Source organism: Taudactylus pleione, unplaced genomic scaffold (assembly GCF_031769625.1).
Source record: "Taudactylus pleione unplaced genomic scaffold, aTauple2 ptg000397bl, whole genome shotgun sequence".
NCBI classification, from domain to species: Eukaryota; Metazoa; Chordata; class Amphibia; order Anura; family Myobatrachidae; genus Taudactylus; species Taudactylus pleione.
The window spans coordinates 2,116,933-2,141,463 of NW_028284799.1; the positions used below are offsets into that span (position 1 = coordinate 2,116,933).

General features: G+C 42.4%; 1 protein-coding gene across 1 annotated transcript in view; it reads right to left on the reverse strand.

The window, feature by feature from the left end:
• Positions 1 to 24,531, reverse strand: part of TBX4 (T-box transcription factor 4) — a 266,648-nt gene that overhangs the window by 13,008 nt on the left and 229,109 nt on the right. Inside the window, exons 6-7 of the mRNA XM_088446319.1 lie at positions 15,171 to 15,323; positions 9,329 to 9,417 (exon numbers count right to left, since the gene is read on the reverse strand). Coding sequence (XP_088302445.1) covers positions 9,329 to 9,417; positions 15,171 to 15,323 — 242 coding nt within the window. The remainder of the gene's footprint in view (positions 1 to 9,328; positions 9,418 to 15,170; positions 15,324 to 24,531) is intronic.

The following is a 24,531-nucleotide window of genomic DNA, read 5'->3' on the forward strand; positions in this document are numbered from 1 at the left end:
ATGTATATACACTCCCTGGTACCAGTTTACTCGTTACCCTTGATATCACCAGCCTGTATACCAACATTGAGCATGGAGATGGTCTGGATGCTGTGAGGGGCCTCACTTCACGTAGTCCACACTATGAAGGTCCGAATATTGAATTTTTATTACTTCTTATTGAAATAGTTCTACGTAAGAACTATTTCCTGTTCGAGAATTCGTTCTTTTTGCAGTTAAAAGGCACTGCTATGGAGTCTAGTATGGCCCCATCATTTGCTAATTTGTACATGCATATGTATGAGAACCAACATATATTTGCTAACCATTTTCTCGATATATACATTTTTTTGTGCGATACATTGATGACCTGTTTCTGGTGTGGACTGGTGGTGTGGGTCTCCTGATGGGGTTCATTGATCTCCTGAATGCACTGAATACGAGCATTAGATTTAATCTTTCTTATAGTGAGTCCACCATTAATTTTCTTGATGTTTGTGCTTACAAATCTGGTGATCTATTGGCCACTAGATTATATAGAAAGCCTACTGACAAGAATACACTGCTACAGGCAGATAGCTTTCACCCTCCACCGCTTAAGCATAGCCTTCCTTTATCACAACTTTTGAGAGTCGTGCGGCTTACTTCTGATACTAATGAGGTGCTTCCAGCATTACAACAGATGGGTCAGAGGTTTATTGATAGGGGTTATTCAGAGAACGAGATTCATGAAGCTATAACATATTGTTCAACACTCACACAGAATGAAGCACTGGTTAGCAGTGAGCATGGTGACCAGGCTTCATGTATGGTTTTTACCTCTGCCTACTCTATTGCGTCTAATCACATCCGCAAAATAGTGTTGCAGCATTGGCACATCATTCAAGCAGATGGTACTATTGGCCACCTTTGCAAAGAAAAACCTTTATTCTGTTACAAAAGAAGTAACAATATTAAAGATGTGGTGGCTAAAACTGATATTGGAGCCAATAAGATCAATACTTGGTTGCAACGCAAGAAAGGTGCATACAAATGTCATGGTTGTGTGAATTGCCAGTTTCTCCAAAGTGGAGCACAGTTCATGGATCCAAGGACTAATATCGTATATGAAATTGGACATTATTTGAACTGTGATAGCCGTTATGTTATCTAACTCATCAAATGCCCTTGTAAGCTACTCTATGTTGGAAAGACTATAAGACTCTTGAAAGAAAGAATAGCACTACACCGATCCTCTATTTAAAAGGCTCTATGAGTTGTCGATACCAATACGCCGCCAGTGGCGAGACATTTTGCTGCTTTCGGACATACGATGAGAGACTTTATATTTTTTCCTATTGACCATATTGCCCCATTAAGGAGGGGTGGAGACAGGAACAAATTGTTATTACAGCGTGAGTGCTTTTGGATTAATCGCCTAAATACCGTTACTCCATATGGACTAAATAAGGGTCTGTCATTAAGTTGCTTTCTCTGATAGGTTTATGGTGGTCTCACTATATGTGTTTTTTGTTTTTTTGTTTTTTCTTTTTTTTGTATTTACTGTATTTTAAGTGGTTCACTATATTGTTTTTTCTTGCTGGTTTCCATTATTTTTCAGTCTATATGCATCCACTTTCGGTGCAAATAGTTCTTACCTCCCTGAAATGTATATCGCAATGTCGGAGCAACCTAATATGGCATCTTGGTTAATTGTTATATTCTATACATTGTCTGATGCCCTGTTTGGTACGGGTTATTTAGAGTCTAATAGATGTTTTGTTTATTGGTTGCTGTGGTTACTGGCCACTATTGAAGGAATAGCCGCGTTGCTATGGCTACGAGTGACTAGATCTGGTCCCGGATCGTCACTTCCGGTTTCTCTGACATGTGTTTGATACTGTGGATTGGCGGTTTACCGCCACAGGCGTTTGTACAGGTGAGGACATTTGCGCTGATTGCTCTGTGTATATATGACTGAAGGTTTGTGATTGTGTGATATGCCCATGATGAAGGTGTTACTTTGACACCGAAATGGCTGTCGTCGGGCGGGATACACCGGAGGGTCTGCTTGTGATGAGTACTGCTTCATGATGCTCTATTGCTACTCTTTGATGCACAAGCCCCTCTCTTACCTTGACATTGCTTGAATATGCACTTTTTTCTATGAACAATACAAATTATGTTTTCTACTGAATACTTTGGATGTGCGGACTCGTTCTTCCCCTATATATATATATATAATATATATATATAGATAAAGTCCATGGTTTAGAGGTCTGTGGGCCTGATTCACTATGGATCGCAATATTACATGATAGGATGATAATCCACTGTGATCTCAATGCAAACTCAGCACAACATGCGGAAACCCACTTTACCTTACACACATCCGTAATGTTTAGCAGAATAGCGAAACCATCGGTACTATCGAGTACCATTGCAGACTCACAGTTTGCACAAGCCCTGACCTTACTCAGGAATTACTAACAACCATGCACGCTATGAGACCTCACACTGCATATGGAATCACAATTTATGCACGCCCTTACAACAATGTGAGAAAACACATGGTCACGCCTGTGTTCTGCCGACCTCCCCTCGTCACCACCCACAAACGGCACTTCCTGTCAATCATCGCAGTCCCCATTGCAGCGGGCAGTTTGCACACGCGCACTGCGATGCGTACGCATGCACAGTGCAAAACAGTTGGCCGATTGAGTGCATATTAGCAACTGTGGGCCTGATTCAGCAAGCAACGCAAAGGAGAGAACGCACGCACCCGTCCACTGCAGGAACATGCTAATCAATGCATATGCATAGAGACAGCAGCACAAGATGCAGATGCCCAGCCCTTATATTAAGCCGCCCATCTCCCATTTACACAAAGCCTGATAAGTACGCAAGATAGCATAAACATCGGTAACATCGAGAACCATCGACCACATTTGAATAATAGTGGTTGACTGGACCTCGCGCAGGATCTTGGTAATTTCCTGTGTGCACGGAGTCTCATCACTGCGTCCGTTGCCGCACTGGCTTAATTATGGACGCCCCTAAAACAGCGTCCCAACGCACAGGCACGCTTGCGTTCACCCGACATCCCCCATCACCACCCACAAATGGCACTTCCTGTGAATCAATATCTGAAAGGGTTCTGCATGCATGCTGCGTGTAGTCTGCATTCTCTTACCCGAATGCACTGGCTAGTTCACACACGCGTAGTGCGATGCATATGCATGTGCAGTAGAAAAATATCGGCCAAGTGCGTGCGTTCTTTCCTTTGCGTTGCTTGCTGAATCAGGCCCTGTGTTCCTTGCTGAATCAGGCCCTGTGTCTTCGTTTGGGCTAATCTCTTGAACCACTTGAAGAATTTTGATGAGGTTTTCACTATTCTATACAGCATTGGTCGAGGAAGGTTTAGATGTATGAACCACTCATCTGTCACAAAAGGGAGCTAAGCAGTGATGATTTTACTGAAGCAAGTCACAGAAAAAAACTGTTGTGCTGTGTGAGTGACTGACTACTGCTGCAGGGGAGAGGGCTGAGCTCTGATTGGCTCTCTGAGACAGTGAGAGCCAATCAGAGCTAGCAATGTTCCCTGATACTTAGCAGAGGGGAGAAAGAGAGTGTGAGAGACTGCCTCCAACGAACCCATGAAGATACCTTGATGTAGACACAGTATCCAGGAAGGAGCCAGGGGAGGCATAGCTATCAGGATTTAAAAAACAAACAACCGTCGGAACACCATTGAATTGATAGTGGCAAACATCGGACCACCAACATCAAATGGTAAAAACTCAACCATCGGAACAAAATGCATTGATGGTTAGTAACCATCAGATTCCAATATCCATCCCTACACTGAACCTGCAGGCGGACTCCGGCCACCACTACTCCACCGTGAAGTGCTCCCTCTCCAGCGTGATGCTCCTGCTCGGCAACACGCCCTCAGTGAACAGGAGGTACCTCCCATAGAAGTCAGCGCTGTACTCGGACATGGGTCACCAAAGCGAAGAGGCTCAACAGGAAGACCAGGAAATACAGGGTACATTGTGCAAAGAGGACATTGGTCATCGCCATGTTCGGCAGCCGGGGTGGAGTGCGCATGGAGGTTGCAGAAATATGCAAGGTGCCTCAGCTCCAGGGACATGCTGCTGATAATGCTTACAGCAGCTACAGTACATTCTCTCATACATGATCCTCTTGCCCAGGGCCGTTGCAAAGTTTCCCGGCACCCTAGGCAGAGCTTCAACTATTGCCCCCCCAATGTGTTGTGTGTCAGTAAGTGTAATGGCGTTGTAGACTGAAATGGCGCTGTAGTCAGTATATAATTTACTGTCTACAACGCCATTGCACTTACTAACATGCATACACACAACATACATTGCTTGTTAATATATATATATATATATATATTATATATAATATTACATACTGATTACAGTCCACTGCAGGCAGCGCTCATTACTACTCCCAGGCTCTAAGCCCATGCAGCATCTATTACCTGCTCCTCGTCTCTGAGAGGAAGAGAGGAGGAGCAAAGGGGGAAGTACGGAGCTAGCCTAGAGGGCGGGCGATTAATTCATTGGCTTGCTTTCACAAACAAGTGAAAGAAAGCACTGCGGGTGGCATGTGATGTCAGCGCTGACTGTGACACAGCAGGCAGCCTGACTGAACCCGTCTGGACACAGGGCAGACGCTGCGGCTGCAGAGGCCAGGGAGTGAGAAGACAGTGTGAAACACTGCCGCTGCACACTGTCTTAGTCACTGTCAGAATGGTGGCCACAGCTGGCCTTACAAGTGCCACGGCCGCTGTGCAGACTTTACACAGGGCCATTAGTAGAACACTGTCATTATGGACAGCAAGCGGCACCCTCCAGTGGCTGGCGCCCCTAGGCAGCTACCTAAAGCTGCCTAATGGTGGCACCGGCCCTGCTCCTGCCCTTCCCAGCACATCCCATTGTCCAGGCCCTAGCCAGCTGTAGGGCAGCAGCAGGGGGGTTGTGGTGACACTGGTGAGATGTAGGGGGCAGGAGTGAGATGCAGGGGGTTGTGGTGAGGGGCAGGAGGCTGTAGTAAGAACCAGTGGCAGGAGTGAGAAGCAGGGGCATGTGGTGAGATGCAAGGGGCTCATATGCGCACGCAGCGGGGTTTCTGAGTACCCAGAAACCCCCCTGCCTGCCGATCAGTTAGTGTAGTTTGGACCGCAGTGAGTGTGGTCCGCACTATACGGTAACAAGCACACCACCACTGGCAATGGGTAGTACACTCATACTACCCGGCGGTGGTATGTTTGTTTTAGCAGCCATTGAGAGTCAGACAGAATTTCATTGGCTGCTGCGCCCACTGCCGGGGCCGGCCTAGAGCTCACTCATGAGCTGCAACCGGCTCCCACAGTGGGTCATGACATCTCTCCCATAGTGCAGAGCAGGCTGGCAGGATGGAGGAGCGGACAGTGGCAGGAGGCAATAGCGAGATGCGGGGGTTTGTGGTGAAATGCAGGGGACTGTGGTGACATGGTGTAGGTTGTTATGAGATGCAGCGGGCTGTGGCGAGATGAAATTGCTCCCGTGCAAAGCTGGGCTTGTCGCTAATATATACTAATTTACCTACAGCCCCAATGCTCCATGTTGTGTTTTTTGTAAAGATAAATAAATTCATAAACTAGTATGTTTGGTTCAGTCACGGTTATACACTAATTATACACTAATATTTATTTACATAACAATTTCAGATAAGAAGCGCCATTCAGCCTATATTCATCAGTTATTTAAGACTTGAATAAGGATGAAAATTAGGAATACTGAACTGTGGGCCTGATTCAGAGCAGCTCGCAAAAAGCGAGCGCTCGCTCTGAATCAGGGCGGCCGCTTGTTTTTTAAGTTGCAGCCTCCTGGCTGCTCGCATAGCTGTGGGTTACCACCCACAGCTTATGCGAGCGGCCAGGTGATGGTCGCGATGGTCAAGACCATCGCGACCATCGGGCTTGCGATGAGACCCTTGTGGTAGGGTCTCATTGCCGCAAGCCCCAGTGGACTTCCTGCTCTAATAGAGCAGGATGTCTACCTACTGACATCACGAGTGATGTCAGTAGGGCCGCCCACAAATAACAGGCGTTCCTACAGAAACGCCTCCGTTTGCCCAGCCACCCCTCCTCCCTGCCTACAAAACGGGGCGAGCTGTCCATCATCATCGACAGCCGCCCCGTTTGTTGTGAGCACCGAAGCAAGTGCTTTTTGCGCTCGTTCCAGGGCTCGTTCGTGTGCACTGGCCCACAATCGACCCGCTTGCGAGCGCAATGCGCTTGCGAGCAGGTCTGATTCAGGCCCAGTGTTAATAATGGGGAAATACTTAGAGGAGTCATAAGTTACATGGAAATTTTTTAACTTTTTTTTAAAGTTCGTCAGGGTACCTTTGCTTTCTTCTCCTAAACACTATTTCTTGTGGCATCTTTTATGTCTTAAATGAGTGATGAGGACAAAGTAACATTTCGGTGGCAGCCCGGTGATGCCTCTCTTGCTTACTGGACACCCACTATACTCTCAAAAAAGGTCTGTGTTCTTTTGAGTAGGTAGCAAGGAATTGAAAGTCGAGATGGCACAGCATTGCAAGGACAACCTGATCACTGAGCCATGGAACTCTAAAAACTTTTCACTGCTTTGCAAATTAAGGCATGCAGGTATCACACTTTAGCTGATCATGTATGTTAGTCCCAGAGGCCTCCACTCTGCTGCTTTGAGAGCTGAGTAGGAGCCACAACCGGAGATAGGAAAGGAGAAGAACCAATCTAGCCTAGCCCCCTTCACCATCCAGTCTCATAGCGGCAGTACCTCTCCATATTATCTGTTGTTCTGCCATTGCTCCTAATATTTTATAATACCCTCTATCATTATGTTTTAAATGTTTTCCTTCTAATATACTGCTTGCTGTAGAGTCATTTATGGCTTAAGTTTATCATGAGAGTGAAGGGGCATCAGGTCTGTCTTTATGTGGCACTGTTGGGTGTGTGTGAGGCTACTTAAATTACATTGCTCGGAGTGCTCCTTGAAATGTGCTTCTCCATAAAAGTGCAAGTGGAAAGTGCAAAGTGTATCCCTTTAAAAGTACATGAGGCAGGAAGAAGGACAGCTCAGAGCTATCTGATAGTAAATGCCCCTCAGTTTGTTTATAGTACAGTATATGTAGATGATCAGTTAAACTGGCAATTGCAGGTAAATGAGTACCTAAGGAGATGGCAATAGGAATTCCTCTGCACAACGTAATAAAATGTTGTACTGTAATACAATTAAATACTTAATATTTTATTATATATGTTTTTCCAGTAGAGTAGACTCATAGACTGCATAAAGTCCGAAATGATGGAAAATGGTTTATCCCAAAGGTCTGGAAATAGCACAGACAATTTACTGTATATGGTGTTCTGTCAAGATTTGGAAACTATGACATATAAATTTGTCCATGTTACAAAATGTTCCTCATATATAATAGAAACGCTCTCACTGCCCTTTTTTTTTGCTTTAAGTCAGGCTTTATCCACACACGGGGTTTGCTGTATGCAGACTTGTTTTTGCATGCATGGAAAATAATGGCTGTAATGAACAAACACCTGGCAGCATTACTGACATATAGAATTAAGCTGGGACACGCCCCTTCCCAACTATAATTCTGTCTGCACATTCTATATCTGCCCCACCTGTAGTGCAGCATGGTTTTGACAAGGTGCAAATTTGCTCTTATTTACTCCTTTATTTATTTGCTCCTAACGCTGAGTAAGCTTCCAAGCATTTTACAATATATTATTGGCTTTTGAACTACCATTTTTTTTTTCTATGATGTTAACAATAAGTGTTGTCGGGGAAAACGTGTTGTCATTGGTGATAACATTTATTTTTTGCCCTATTAATCAAAGAGTTACCTACAGCGATAGCTGTCACCAGTTTTAGCTTTCACATGCCTGGCCATCTCATAGTGGCCATAACAATAGAACATAACTGACAAACAAGAATTTTAGTAGCTAATTGTGAAAAATCAGCCTTATAGCCGCTAAGCATACTTATTGATAAATAGGCGCCTTTGGTCATATTTTATACTTGCCGACATTATGGCTGCCCCCTCTAGGAGAGGGCAGTCAGGTTGGCACAACGGGGGAAAGTGAGGGGGCAGGGCGCAGCATGGATGGGTGGTGCGGGGGCATGGGCGTGACTACGATGATGTGATTCAGCACAAATCACGTCATTGACAATTCGGCCCACCCACTTTACTCGGGCAGAGGGTGGAGACGGGGCACACTGAGGGATACTCCTATGCCTTTACGGGCAGCCGGTAGCAGCACCCGATTTTCAGGAGTCTCCCGGCCGTTCAGGGAGAATAGCCAAGTAGACTATTATTTTCATATTGGTGCTTTCATAATGTTCTTAGTTTGTCCTGCCATATTTTGTTTTTTAATGATAACTGAATGAACCACATGTTATCTTGGTACTTACAATGTATAATTTCTAAAACAGTCTAAGATTCTGGAGAAAAATGTTTCTCATGTTTTCTGCAAAGAATCCAATGTAAGGATGATTACTCACTGGCATTGCATTAGATGTGCATGGCTTATTGAGAGTTTGAGCTTGTGGTCTGGGTATCAGAGGGAGCATTCAATTGTCCTCAATGCATTCACTTGCAGAAATCGCAAGTAAATGGATGAGGTAGGAAAATTATTAACTACATAGCAAACACTCTCAGCCATGCTGGAAGTACAAAAGCCAATTGGAATTCAGTATTTGCAAAAAACACTAGTAAAAACATGTAAAAGCATGTGTACTAAAGCCAGGAGACAAAAACCTTACGTCCCTGGATAGACTTTAAATGTGTAACAGTCTATTTATACTATTAGTACTCTTACCAGTGGCGGATTTCCTCAACCTCCGGTGATCCACTGAGTCCGTGCACTGTCTTCACTGGCAGTGGCTACCCATTGCCTGCCTGCCAATCACACACAGGACAGGTAGTTCCATGGGGAGGTGTTTTCTCCCCCTGGGACTGCCAGTCCTGGTTATGATTAACAAAGAGAGCACTTCCAATAGGTAGCTGCTCTTCTGCCTTACATCAGCCCTACCTGGCTTCTAGGGGCTGCAGCTGATGCCGGTGTTTGTGCGCATGCAACACTGTCAGTCCCACCGATGTTTCTGTGCATGCGCTGGTCCCGGTGCCTGCCAGATCCATTAGCCAGGTGCCAGGACTGTCTCCTCAGCACGGGCAGCCCATAATGTGAAGAGGGTTGGAGCCGGTGATGACTAGTTTTGTTCAGGACTGTCATTCACAGCACCCAGGTGTAATTAAAGTGATAAGATCATTAAAATCAATTACAATATTTCAGTACCTTTGCAGGCGGGCCACACGGAGGTCACTGTCATCACTTCCTCTGAAGCCTTTCGCAAAGGGATTGTTTTCAATTTTCAACTGTGTAATCTAAAAAAAATATGCAATTTAAGCCAAATGAAATGTAACAATAAAGAGGAACGCCAGACAATACTTTTAGTGATCAACTTCCCTCCTCTAAATGCTAGAAATACCAGATTGCCCCTCAGTTCACAAGAAACTCACCAATGCCTTTGAACACTTTCGTGTTGATGCATGGCATCCATCTATTCAGCAATATTGATCCAGTCATTTTATTAACATTTATTTATCTAGTGCATACATATTATGCAGCACTTTACACACAGACACACACACAACACTAGGCTATTATGTTTTGCCCAAAGCTAATTGGTCTATCAGTTTGTGGACATACAAACTCTGCACCGCTAGGATTATGGTTGGCATCAATCCCAACAACCCATGCTGTAGGGCAGGAATGGTTTCTCAAAGATTTTTAATTAAAGTGTGTCAAACCCAGGTAGATACTGTAATCAGAGAGATGTTTATGTTTCTTGTAAGTTGTATTGTTCACAGATTTGACAACCCTGTGGTTTTCCAGTCAGTGGATTGACATACACACTATTGTTGAAAACATTGCTAAAGGAATATACAAAACCACTTAACCTGATGATTTTTCTTTTTCAGAAAAAACAGTCAGAAATTTTGGTTGTTTTTTTTTTGTTTTATAAAGTTTAGAATGTATTTTCAAAAATATATCCCATGCATTAGGACTAGGCAAGTGGTCATCATGTTCTCAAAACCTCCCTGCAGCATAGTAATTTATGAGCACTGTACAGTGGTTCACCAAGTGTTTATTAGTATCCTACCGAATGCTGCAATTGAAATTGACATAGAGTTTGTCAGAAATTCTGTATGCACAGGTCTATTTGCTGACATTATATTTAGGACTATGAGCATCATAATTTTTCAAACACTAGACAGTTAGGAACTGATTGGTTGGACCACCATTTAGGATTAGTAACGAGTGATAAAAAGAGGCATCTAAAAGACATTTATCTGTCATATTTCCAAAAACGTACACTGACATAATTTTAACCACACATACTGGATTCATTTTTTGAATGTAGAAATGTCTACCATTTTTGTTCTAATTATAAATAAATTAAAAAATATATAATCTTTTATATTTTGTTAATAAACTATTAACTACAGCTGAGGTGTTTATTATAGTTAAAATAGATATTTATGGGAACACCTTGTTTAAAGAATATATATATTATAAAAATGTATTATTAGAATCCAAAAATGTATTGTCAAGATTAGAACTAGTATATAATATATTAGAATATTTTGAACCATTCATCTTGAGTTATTTTTTATTTATTAGCATAAACAAGAAATGTTTGTGTTGAGGAGACCACTCTGTGTTGTCTCCTCATATCTGTTGAGTCCCCATAGTAGTGTAAGCGTGCTGACATCACTTGCATGACCTCTGACCCAATGTGCTACTGCATATGTGTGCCATCACCGCGCATCTTCCTCTCCAGACTGCAAAGACCCCCTGAGTGTCTCCTGAGGAAGACTGTGCCAGAGACATAATGGTGCTACATTGTACACTATACACCACAGTGTCACCACTGCTAGCCACACTTTACACTGCCACTGCTGTATGTATCTACAGGTGCATACTCCAGACACTGCATGCCACCTGCATTACCCCACTCCTGACTGGATCTGTTCATACTGTATGTTCCTGCATTAAACCTGTGTTGTCTTATACACTCTGTGTTCTACCTTTTTAAACCAATCCCTGGTTAAGCTATTCATTGTGTGGACTGACCTCCATCACACCCCTGACACCTATCAACATAGGTTCTACCAGTAGTTTGTAGGACAATTTTTCGTAGTTGTCTGAATAAAATATATTAAAATCACTGGAAGTGACACATACTGTGATATTTAATTGACTAAAAAATAAAATAAATATTTTAAATACAGACAGGTGGTAGTTAATATAATAATTGTTATAGGACCTTCTGTGGTATTTGAGTGAAAAAGACACTTTGAAAAATACTAAATTTTAACTGATGTTGTCAATTTTATTCAAATAAAATGATCTTATATACTATATATTATACAATATCTGCTATGCTGCTTAGATCAAGCAAGACAAATAAATCTATGTGAAATGAAAGAAATATTTCTGTCATGCTAAACCAAAAAGTCCCACTATATATCCTGCCATATATAATTACACCAAGAGTTTAGAAAGGTATTTCTAACCATAACAGATGAAATAAAGAAAATAGAAGTATTAGCCAGCATAGGTAATAAAGCAGACGTTAAAACAAGAGCCGACCCTGACCAATTTGATGCCCTAGGCAAGATTCTGGCTGGTGCCAGCCATCAAATCTCTCCCTCTTGTGTGTCTCCAGCCATCAAATCTCTCCCCCTTGTGTGCCTCCAGCCACCCAGTACCCAGCCTCTCTGTTTAACAAGCACTCATAATTTACTTACCTTTGCTGTCTTCCCTTTTTTTCTCTCCTCCGCAGGACACTCTCTGCTGTGAATGACGCTGACATGACCTTAGGCCACGCCAGTGTTCCAATGATGGAAGCTGCAGGAGCTGTATGATCAGTGCTGGGTTGTATAGGCTTTATGCTGCTGCTGCTCTGCTGCCTGTTATATAATATGACAGGCAATGGCTCAGCAGTGCTGGAAAACTTGTACATCCCACTGGAGGACAGTTAGTGTCAGCCAGGACTCCTGAAATCTGAAGCTGGCGCAGCGAAGCTTAGACGTCTAGCCTGCCCAGTTTCCCCTAGAATTTTCCAGATGCCCCTAGGCTTTTCCACATGCCTCATGGCATTGCCTATACTGCCTATGCCTAGGGCTGGCACTCAAAACCTATATAAAGGTTTGGGTGATGCTGACTGACATAACTCAGGTTAGGAAGTGCAAATTTAGCTAATTAACAGGATAAGAACAATACACGCTTGTGTGACCAATGAGATGCTATAGGAGCAGTAATGCTCAGAGAACCTTTAATTATGAATTTGGATTGGCAAATTTATACAAAACTACAAAGAAACAAAAACAAGCATTTTTACTGTCATATTTACTGTTACATGGAAATCCTACAATGACAGGGTCTTTTTATTACTGGTGTTGCAGTGGGCAATATTATGCAATACATGCATTAATGCCAGCATTTATTATTCCAGGGCACCAAGGGAGCCCTGGCTAAACCCTGCCCCTATGCAGAAGTTTTATCCTCTGCACCGGCAGCCTAATGGTGGAGGGCTCTGGTAAAATGAGCATGCCTGGCCAGCAGTCACGCATGCACATTGTGAAGCTTTTCCACTGCTTGACATATTATGCAGACAATGCAGTCCCAATAGTAGGCTATGTGGACATGAAAAAAAAGGACATAGATGAATAGTTATTGCCAGATATTCACTGGTGTATCTATAATGGGTGCAGGGTGTCAGGTGCACACGGGACCCTGAGTTTAGGGGGCCCCACACTGTACCCATATAAATAAGTATACTTTCCTCTCCGGAGTCTCGCGTCGGCCGGTTCTACAGAATGAGAGAACACCAAGAAAATGGAGCAGTGGCCATTTGCCCAGTGATTTGCGCATGCGCACCAGAGATAGCACAGATGCCATGTTCCCGGAGAACTGCACAAAGCCAGAGTCTGCAGTGCTTTCGGAGAGAAGCGGGCCCGCACGGAGGCTGCTCTCAAACCCCATCCTCTCTTAAAACGCCTCTGGGTAAATGCCATCTTAAGATGCTTTATAAATTGTGTACACACCACAGTCCCAATAGCAGGTTGTGGGGATGCACAGAAATAGAAAAAATAGAGAGCACAAAAGAGAAATCAGTAATTCCTCTTGGTGGTATCCTTGTTGTTAAATAGGAGGAAATGCTGAAAACCCCTTTCTCAGCATACAATAATAACCCCATAAAATCGTGATTTTCAAACACAACTGGCCATAAATCTGTTGGAGTAGAGCGCTCTGTGCTGTCTCCTTTTCTGTGCTGCCGAGACGCCATACTGCCGGAATCATGTCACAGCGCAAAATCAATTATTTCATTAATGTGTTATTTAGGTCAAATTAATAAAATATGTAAAAAATACAAATATTTCAATTAAGATAAAAATAAAATACTTCAGAAATATTAATACTATTTATAGATGAAATACGACAGGAGGGGACAGGTGGCAAATATAATGGGGTCAACAATTTTTGTAAGTTAATTGAGGCCATATTAATTAATTAAACTATGAAACCATGTGTATTCTACTACATCAGTGATTCCCAACCTCAGTCCTCATGGCACACTAACAGTCCTGGTTTCAGTAATATCCATGCTTAAGCACAGATGGTTAAATCAAAATAACTGAGGTACTAATTAAGTCACCTGTGCTCAACTATGGCTAGCCTTAAAACCGGGAATGTTAGAGTGCCTTGAGGACCGTGGTTGGGAACCCCTGTACTACATGCTAGTGCAAAAAATGTGCAATATAATTAGTGCCTACAGAAAGATGTAAACCTGATGCATCTTATATGTATTATGTATGTACTATGTATGTACTCCAGTGATGAGCATCCTGATACATTCAGGGGCCTCTTGGACATCATTGTAACCCTCAATCAAGCCATACCTTCCAATTTCTCTCTTTACCGAAGCGGGACATTGCACGCATCAAAGGTGAAAAGGAGGTGGAGTCTCACAGACAGGGCGGAGCCTTGGTGAAAGGGAGCGGAGCCTTGTGGCACCCCCATTCACATCACTGTGGGGGCGTGCCCAGCACTCTCCAATATACTGGGCTTCCCCCTGGCACCCCATACACTGTGAATAGATGTTGTGTGCTGCTTTCCCATCTTCTCCCCCCAGCGTGGGACACTGCGGCTTGCAGATGGGACAACAGGACAGTCCCAGAAAAGTGGGACTGTCCCTCTGAATGCGGGACAGTTGAGAGCTATGATCTAGCTACACATTACCTTTATTCTCAGTAACAAGTTAATATAATAAATGTAATAAAAGAAAGTCACACCTACCTATGCTATATCAGTGGCCATTGTAATGTAAGACAAACAAGTGTTGCATGCTAAAACAAACTAATCCGACAATAAAGCAGAAAGGAGCTGTTGACTGCAGGTGAAAGCTCGGAGAATCTATTGCCCATCACCAATGTACACAAATAAAATGATAGCATAACAATAATGTGCAGAGTGATAAATCTGGACTGCATCTCTTCTGTTTGACGTAGTGGTTGTTTCCATGACTGTGCACTAGTTCGCTTCTTTAAATATGTGCTTGGATTTGAGACAGCTGTAAACCTTGAGTTTTATGGCCACACTCTTCATAACGTCTCAACAAATATATGTGCTGTAATTACTTTTCACCTTAGATTTATGGGCAAGATTTTCTCGTCATTATTAGATTTGCTGCTCCGTTTGAATGACATCTGAGGGTTTATGAGTTTCTGATTCATTAAGCAATATCCCAGAGGGTACAATTTTTTAAACTGTTTCAATCTTATATTGCATGCTGTAATTTCTGAATTTATAAAAACATCTCGTTTTAATACCAGCCTATAACACAAATGTGCATTAGTGCCATGGCAAGGCCTTAGGTATCAGATGAAGAAATATTAATAAAAAAAACATCTTTAGTACATCGGCTGTATTTAACTTAAACCTAATGATGAAACCAGCTACAAATTTAGGTTAGTTTAGTAAATGTCTTGTTTATTAGCCTTGGTCCATTAATACATTAACCATATTATTTCTTATTAGAAAGATATTATATATTTCTGCAATTACTCACCTTGTGATTCTGATAAGAGGTCACAGATATAAACGCTGTCTCTGAAAATACATGCGTACAGAAAGCTGTGTTCTTGGAACCAAATGCATTGTTTTCATCCGCTTTCACTATGTGTAGCCTTGGCTGGTATTTGTGCATTGAATTTAAAATGATCTGAAAGAAAAAGTAGATTTTTTTTTATATACTTTGATATTAAGTAAATGATAGATTCTATATAAAAAGCATCTTGCTTTGATATTAATAATTGCTAGATCAAGGCTGGTTGGTTGGAAGGAAGGATTGGTTGTCCCCTGCCATTTTCTGCTATAGTGTCTGCAGCCCGAAGTTAATATTCAGATACATTGTGGGGCTGATTCGGAGATGGGCACAGTGTGGATCGGTGCTGCGACTTTGGACACAGAGGATCTGTGTATATGTGCTAATGCAGCAGGTGGTGTCTTTAGTTAAAAGACGCCCACTGTTGGCTTCCTCAGATCAGCTGGCTACATCCAAAGATGCAGCATCGGATGCACTGTGTAAACATTGGGTGCCGTTAGACATCTGAGTAACCCTCAAGCTAAACCATGCTGTCTGGACCAGTGAAACAGCATCCGAGGACGCAGTGACTGGCTTCGGCACCTCCAGAAAAGAAGGTCGGCATGCCCCCGTTTTTTTAAAATGCTCCCCTCCCCATCCCCAAACAGCTGCTGACTGTCACTCACCCAATGTCTGCAGTCGCACTGCGTCCAACATCGCAGGACAAGATCTGCACTTGCGCAGTGCGGCTCCTGCGCAGATAAAAAAAAAATGGAGATTTGCGAGAACATCAAGCTACTGTTACTCACTGAATCAGCCCCACAGTCATTAATTCTGCTCTTTTCTATTTATGAGCTACTGAAGAGAGTGTAGGCTATGCCTACTAAATGTCGTCTATGTCCTTAATATATTGATGTGTATTATTATTATTAATAACAGGTACTTATGTAGGGCAGCATATTTTCTGTTGCGCTTTACAATTGGAAACAACATTAATAAAACAAAACTGTGTAATAACAGACAGACATAAAGGTAAGAGGACCCTGCTCGCAATCTTACAATATATAGGGAAATAGGCATTGATACACAAGCATAAGTGCTACATATTGTATATTGGTTCAGTCAGATTGCAGAGGTTCTTGGTGGGCTCTATGGTCCAGTTACGCAGGAATGTTGGCCCGGGGGTTAGGTGGATGTGAAAGTGAAGAAAAAAATATATGAGATTATAGGCCAAATCCAATTAGCTGTGATAATCTGCGATTGTGCGAAAAGTTTTCACAGGTGCTAACTTTTCTTACAAAATGCTTATCATGCTATCCTATTAGTTTTTCGCACATGTGAATTCTCCATAGTTAAAAGTGACTAAACATTTTCACCACCTCAGAGCAGCTGAAAAGTCATGCAAAACCCCTGTTTTTGGATAGAAATGCTGAGACTTAGGGGTCGATTCAGACCCGGACACTAAGCCATGATCGCTTGCATCCAAAAGGGGCCGGCTATACAAATTCCGCGATCACACTGTCTGGCTTAAGGACGCCCTCTATGTCTTAGAGAGCGAAGGCAGAGTCAGTGCACGCCGGTGTAATGATCCCCACTTTCCTTTCTTAGCACACGTCATCTCCAGGAAGTGTATGATTAATCAGTAACATCGAGAGCCATCGGAGCTGCACGCAGAACTTGAGGTAGACCCTACCCCACCGCAAGCACTGCGATCACTGCAGGCTGAAATACAACCAAGTGACATGTACAATGCTAATTATGGACGCCCATTAAATGCCGTTTTGAAACCCAGACACGCCTGCATTCGCACCACCACTCCCCCGTTCACAAGCACCTTCCCCTGTTACCAACCACAAACGGCACTGTCTGTCACTCAAAGTAGCGCTCAGTCTGTATACAACGAGCGCACAATTCCCGATCACAGTGATTGGCTTGCGCACGCGCACTGGGACGCAGAAACATGCATAGACGGACGACAATCGCCCATAGCGAGCGAACGCGGCTTAGCGTCTGGGTCTGAATTGGCCCCTTAGTGCAGAACCCATTGGACATCTCCCTTAATGACTAATTAGGCCAAAATATTTTTTTAATTAGCTTCATTTGGCCAAAAATGACATAACAAAAGGTGTTAGAAAATAGATTTAAAGTAGTGGGTCAGGTAATTTGGGTGGTTGTATGGATGGGACTTTAAACATTGCAGGTGGCTATAGCAGGTGTATTTTTCACATTTTGTAAAAGTGCCCTAAATTGACACAAAAATATACTTGCACCCATTTTAATATACCTAGAATTTATCTGCAGCATTTATTTTGGCCAATAAACTGCTTTCTATCATTTTTTCACTGTTATAGAAAAAATCATATAACAGCCATTTGACACAATTTAAGAACCCCAAACCCTTTGATTGACTAGCAGAAAGTCTTATTGTGCGTGGGAGGGCATTCCACAGAGTGGGTGCAGCCCGAAAAAAGTCCTGTAACCGTGAATAGGAACAAGTGATGCATGTGGATGAGATGCAGATCTTGTGCAGAGCGGAGGTATTTTAGTTCATTTTAAAATATTTACTCAAATGAAAAATTAGATCCAAAATAAATTGTGGTTTTAAAGTCTACTTTGTCCTTAAAAATGGATCTAAGATGATACTTTACCATAGCAGAGCAACAATACAGATCCATCCAGGAAAAGCAACCTGACAAAGTAATATGCTCATCTCACCCCCTAATAATGTAACCTGCCCATTTCAGATAGAGCATGTATGCTGAAGTGATGCTGAGGAGATAAGATTAGTAAGTGTGAATTGTGGATCTGATTCAGAGATGGACGCAATGCCGATGTTAGCGCAGTTTGAGCGATTATCTGTGATCTGCACATGTATATAAGTCGCACTGCACATGCTTCAAGTTTCAATTTTTTTCACAAAGTGATTTATAGACAAAGACCATTTGTGGCCAGCAATGGGGATGTGGTAACTCAAATGCAGGCGTGCAGTAACAATGTTCAGTGCATGTCTCCGTCTGTGACTGCGATCTCGTACACAGACAAAATGTCTGCATCTTCTCAGTTTCCGCAGCCATTCTGTTTCAACCATAGTGTTATTCAGAAGTAAGATAATTGACTGAGCTGCATCTTTGTACACAGTCGCTTGGGTCTGCGAAGCCGCTGGTGAGCATCTCAATACAAATCCCAGTGGCTGCAACATTTGCATATTATCTCACAGCTGCTGCTGCATACAAATTCACAGTTGCAGTGGCATTAGTGTACAGCTCCGAATCAGGCCCTGTGTTGTTTAAATCAAAGATTTGAAACAATTAAATAGGGGAATAAGCAGGTTTACATAAAAGGATATGCATTTTCTGGAGTTGTCATAGATAGCTATTTCAGATTTCATTAACACCATCTTCAGTATGTAGGACTTGATAAGTGTCCTTGTTTGTATACATTCTATTTACAATTAGAGGACCTTATTTAGAGATGTACGCTAATGCAACCACTACTGCATTCTCTCAGGGATCGCAGATTCTGAAATATGGTAATGCCCTCCAAAGCATAGCCTAGCATAGGTACACCCACTGCTGCCATCTCATATCCACCTCATGACAAACAACAGCATAAACATCGGTAACATTGATGTAGATCGGGCAGCCATGCAGCATATGCGGAAAGTCTGAAGATCCGCAAACACTGCAGCTCTCATGACACACAGAGAGCTCTCATGCTGCTAAAACGATCACTAATTTATTTATGCCCATGAATTAGCACTTAAATGGTCAGACACTAGAGATGTTCGTTGACACTCATGTGTTGGTTTTGGATCTGGATTCATTTTTGTATTTTGGTTTTGCAAAACCACTCTCACATGTTTTGGGTTTTGATCTGTATTTTAATTTTTTTAATAGATAAAGACAGCTAAAATTATGTAATTTGGGCCTGTTTTTGTTCCTACAGTACTATTAATCTCAATAACATTCATTCCCAGTAAATTTTGACCACCACAGAATTCACAATATTGTTCACCAATATTGGCCAAAGGCTGGCTGGCTAAACTAAGCAACATACTGTATTGTAGCAGTTTAAAAGACTATAGCACATATATGAAACATTGCCACACAGCAGTGGCAGACAGGATAGCAGTTTAATAAACTATACAAACCCCATAGAAACCAAAACTGTTTTCATTAATCAAGAACTAGATCAGAGGCCCAAGGGCAGTACAATGAAATGGAGGTGGAGTATGTATGTAGTGGAAGGCAGGTAAAGGAAGAAATGATTAGTTAGTGAATTTAATTTGTTTGATTGACTAAGAAAATTTATGAGGGAGGAGGAGAGTAAGTATGGCCAGCGGGTCAGCCTCCTAATATTTGTTAGTGTAAGATAGGTTGATTTGTAGTTTCCAGATTTGCTGTGCAACTATTCATTTTCTTGACTTCTTGTTTCAACCCTTGTCAGGAATGCTTGGCTAATAAAATTTTATTTTCTTCTGGTTAAAAATGTGTTGCAATTAGTAATGTTGTAGAGCAATAACCAACAAAAATGTCTATGCAAAAAAGACCGTCCGCAATGCCGCCCCAAAAGACACCCCATAATGAAAAGAAAAGTGGTGCAAGATTGATTTGTCCTTGGGTCCTCCCACTCTCCCTTATGTTGTATTTTAAAAAGGGCATGCACAGTTTAACAAACCAAGCACTTCCGTGACTGCCACTTTTGTAACTGAAGTGCTTGGTTTGTTTCTGCCCCAACAAAACATGCTACCAGTGGGCTGAAGGCAGCTAACAGTGTTGTTAATCATCTCTAAACTGGGAAGATGTCATTATCATCCTCATCCTTCTCACCCTCATCAGTGTTAATATCATCATCACACAATATTAGCTAATCCCTGCTGGAATCCTCCTTTAAAGTCTCTGTACATTGATGTAATTGGCGGAAAAGTCTTCCTTGTGGAATTTAGAATTCATTTTTATGAACATCAGCTTTTCCACAATTTTTAAGAAGTAGCCTCCTATGTCTATCGCTCACAAGGTTCTCAGCTGTGCTAAGCACTCTTTCGGAGTACACATTGGAGGGTGGGCAGCTTAAATAAAGCAAAGCTGCTTTGTACAGGGGACTCCAAATTACCTTTTTTTTCCTCCCAGTAGTCAATGGAACATGTTACTTTAACTTGTACATTGCCGTTAACATAATCCTCCACCATTCTATTGATAGTTACTGTATCAGATTAAGCCAAGGTAGAGGTGTCAATAATTGTGGGCAATTCTTTTAAGCCTGACCAGATGTCATAATGTTATTTTGCTCTGCTGTGCTGAGTGGACTCATCCCTATCAAAAGTGGGTCTCTGGGAAAAGGCTAGTTTTTTTTCCTAGCAACAGCACTAGCTGTCATGTCATGTGCCATTTGAGCTGATAACATGCTCACAAGGAGCTCTTTGCATCTCTCAAGATCTGTATCAGTTGGAAAGAAAGACATTATGTATGCCTTAAACCTAGGATCAAGCATGATTGTCAAAATCTAATGATCTGATTGCAAACTCTTGACAACCCTTTGGTCCTAGTGAAGTGAATACAGAACTTTTCTACAAGTCCATATACTTAGCGGAATCGCTACATTTACATTTCATCTCCTCTTTCAGTTTCTCTAGCTGCTTTTCCAATAGATTAATTAAGGGAATCACCTGGCACAGGGGTCTATTTACTAAGCTGTGTTAGGAGATAAAGTGAACAGTGATGAGGTACCAGCCAATCAGCTCCTATCTGCCATGTCACAGGTTGTGTTTGAAAACTTGCAGTTAGAAGCTGATTGGCTGGTACCTTATCACCATTCATTTTATCTCCTAACACAGCTTAGTAAATAGACCCCTGAGGTTGGCATTGTCTAAACTCACTTTATCGGTTGCTACTTCAAATGGTTTCAGTAGCTTGCATAACATGAAAAGTATTCTCCACTGTCCTGGACCAAGGTATAATCCCCTTCCTTTCCTTATGTCATGGCTTATTGTGTAGGTTTGGATGGCTTGCTGCTGTTCCTCCATTCACTGAAGCATACAATGGGTGGAATTCCACCTGGTCACCACCTTTTGCTTCAGTTGGTGGCATGGCAAACTGAACTGGTCTTGTAGCCACTGCAATCCTCTACATGCTGTTGCTGAATGCTGAATATGTCCAGAAATTTTTCGGGCCACAGACAGCATCTCCTGCATGCCCCTTTAATTTTTTTTTATATTTTGAACCACCAATTTTTTTGTGTGGACAAAACATGAAACATGTTCAAATTCACCCACTTTTAATGCTCTCACAATGTTACATGTATTATCAGAAATTGCAAATCCTGAGGAGAGTCCTAGCGGGGTAAGCCAATTTGCTATGACATTGATATGCCTCTTTGTGAAGCTGGTGATACAGAGAGTAGCCTGCCTGTGAATTAGCTTGCATTGTGTGTTGGATGCTGCTCCTGAAGACGATATATCCACCCAGTGGGCTGTCGCAGTCATGTAATCTTTCATTTGACCAGTACTGCTTGTCCATATATCTGTGATTATTATTATTATTATCTTTTATTTATATGGTGCCACAAGTGTTCCGCAGCACCTTACATAGTACATAGAACTAATAAGTGAACAAGAAACAAGTAACTTACAGTACATTACAGTGCAGGACAAGGACACGATTTATATACATTGCTGCAATAGCGATGAAAGCACTCACAATAAGCAGCCGGGAGTTGGCAGTCACGTGTTAGGTGCCCTAATGGTGAGTAAAGAGTAGAAGAAAATGTAAAGAGAAGCACATGAGGGAAGAGGTCCCTGCTCATGAGAGATTACATTCTAAAGGGGAGGGGCAGACAGACAGGCGTGACACAGAAGGGGAAGATAGGGAGGAAAGAGCATGAGGTGGGTTAGGATGAGTGCTGGAAGGCCTTGATGAAGTAGTGATTAAGTGGATAGTGGGTACAATGGCATTTTCTAGGCCAAGAACTATTTTTCTTTTAACGTGCCATTACAGGCAAGGAATTGCTGTTCTTGTAAAATAGAATATAGAGGGAATTTGGTAGCAGGGACACAGGACTACAATTAATTGTCTAAAACCACATGCCACATGCATTGATGGTGCTCGCAGATCTAATGCTAGGATAGCCATCATGGCTTCAGTGATCTGCTGTGCAACTGGATGGCTGCTTTCATACTTGCTTCCTCTTGCAAAGGATTCTTTCACAGGCAATTGTTGTTTAAAACTAGTCTTCTTGGTTTCCTTCTGGGATAAATATTAACCCCCAGCAGGAGTAGCAGCCCTAGCACTCAAAAATTCTTCTGGGGTATCCTGTTTAGGTGAGGAGTCAGTTAGCCATCGCAAATTGGATGCAGGAAAACTACCTCCGATCATTAATGAAGAGATTGATGATGAAGGTGTTGGCGGTGGAGATTGCATGAGCTGGGATCTAGCTGAGAGCTAGCGGATACTGGACTGCTTGTTATCATTTTATTAGATCTTTCCAAAAACTTTGTATGAACTTGCTGCAAACGATGTAACAGTGAGGAGGTCCCTAGATGGTTAACATCTCTATGTCTACTTACTTTAGCTTCACAAACAGTACAGATGGCTTGACAAATATTGTCAAGATTTAAGTAAACATAATTCCACATATAAGAGGTGTTTTTTTGTCTTATGCCCAGGCATGACAATGGCTTTCTTTTTATTATGTGCAAGAACTGCTGCCACTGGTGCCTGACCTACACAAACAACATCCTCATCATCAACATCTGCATTAACGGCGTCAGCTACAAAATATCTCTCTCATCCTGTTGCACTTCCACAGTAGCATCCTCAATTTATATGACAAAATCTTTACTTCACATGCAGCTGGTCGATGTTTGCATTCTGCATATGCATATGCATCACAGTGCACATTTGTGAACTGTCTGCTGTGATCGGGAATCAATCGCAGTAAGCATGCAGACCCATTACACAGTGATTGACAGGAAGTGACCGTTTGAGGGTGGAGATGGGGGGTGGTCAGGCGAACGCAGGCGTGCCTGTGCATTTGAATGCCATTACAGGGGAATGTTTAATTAAGCCCCTCCGATTGTATACATGGCCAGAGATGTAGTTGGCGACAGGAAGTTTCGCAGTTTGTGTGGCAGGTTATGGTTAACCACAATTGTGTATATGGGTTTGATGTTACTTGATGTTACCAAAGTTTTCGCTGACTTGCGGATGCATGTCATTGGAAGTGGGTGGCTTTATACAGTGGTGGGCGTCTTGGTACAGTGCTGCAGTTGCATTCATTAGCATATTTTTTCACAGCGAGCGGGTGCATGCGAACGCAACCTTGCGAACCAACCTGTATCAGGCCCACAGTTTGTTCTTCAGCCTTAGTGATTTTTTCTGCACTTATTTGCCTGTTTTACATTTGACCCCTTTTCTATAATCTGAGTGAGAAGGTTACAGAAGAAATGAGGTTACAGAAGAAGATGCCTGACTGACAACAGTTCTAGAAGTACCACTCGCAAATAACCATCAATATCTCTAAAACCTGAGCTGTTGAATTGCCGTGAGGACTGCATTTGGGAACCCCTGGTATAGTTATAGAGCTATAAGTGTAGTACTGTAGGTAGCCAGTCTATTAAGTTATCCATTTATAATGGATAAAAGTTTGTTAATTGATATGTATAGACAAAGACATTTTATTGTATTGCTATGGCATGATGAAGCTGCACAAGGTATGGAAGATGCTAGAAAGTGGTAGCACAATGGCAAGAGAAGCCACCTATGGCTGTGATGGTAGTGTTTTTACCATTCATGATAGCTCTTGAATAGCACCTGCCATTGAATGGTGTGGAAGCAATGGCCATTCGACGTTAAAATACAGCTGAATTCAGTTGTTTAACTTCAAGAATGGCCGTGGGTCACAATTGTTTTGCATGTGATTGACAGTCAGGGAGCATTTGGGGGTGGCAATGGGGAGTGTCGGCTAAAATGCAGGCATGTTGCCACCATTTTGGGAAAGTGTCACATCCAGCTCTGTGGGAAACATCATCGCTCCCACAGCCCTTGTACCCTGCAGTCAGGACCGCTGCTGCAGCACCAGCAATGCGTCCTGTGGATGCTCCAGATGGGCACTCTGCACAACGATTTTATTAAAGCTGCTATGCTGGCAAGGGGATTTTATTAACTATCCCATAACATTATCTGCTTATTCTTGCACTGTGCAGCTCCAAGAAAACTGGATTTTTTTGTCTTACCTGTTAAATCCCTTTTTCTGAATCCATGGTGGACACTGGGAAAGTAGGATAAAGTGGAGTGCAGAGACTGGGTACCAAGGAGTTAACCTTGTTGAACTGCAGCACAGGCTCCTCCTC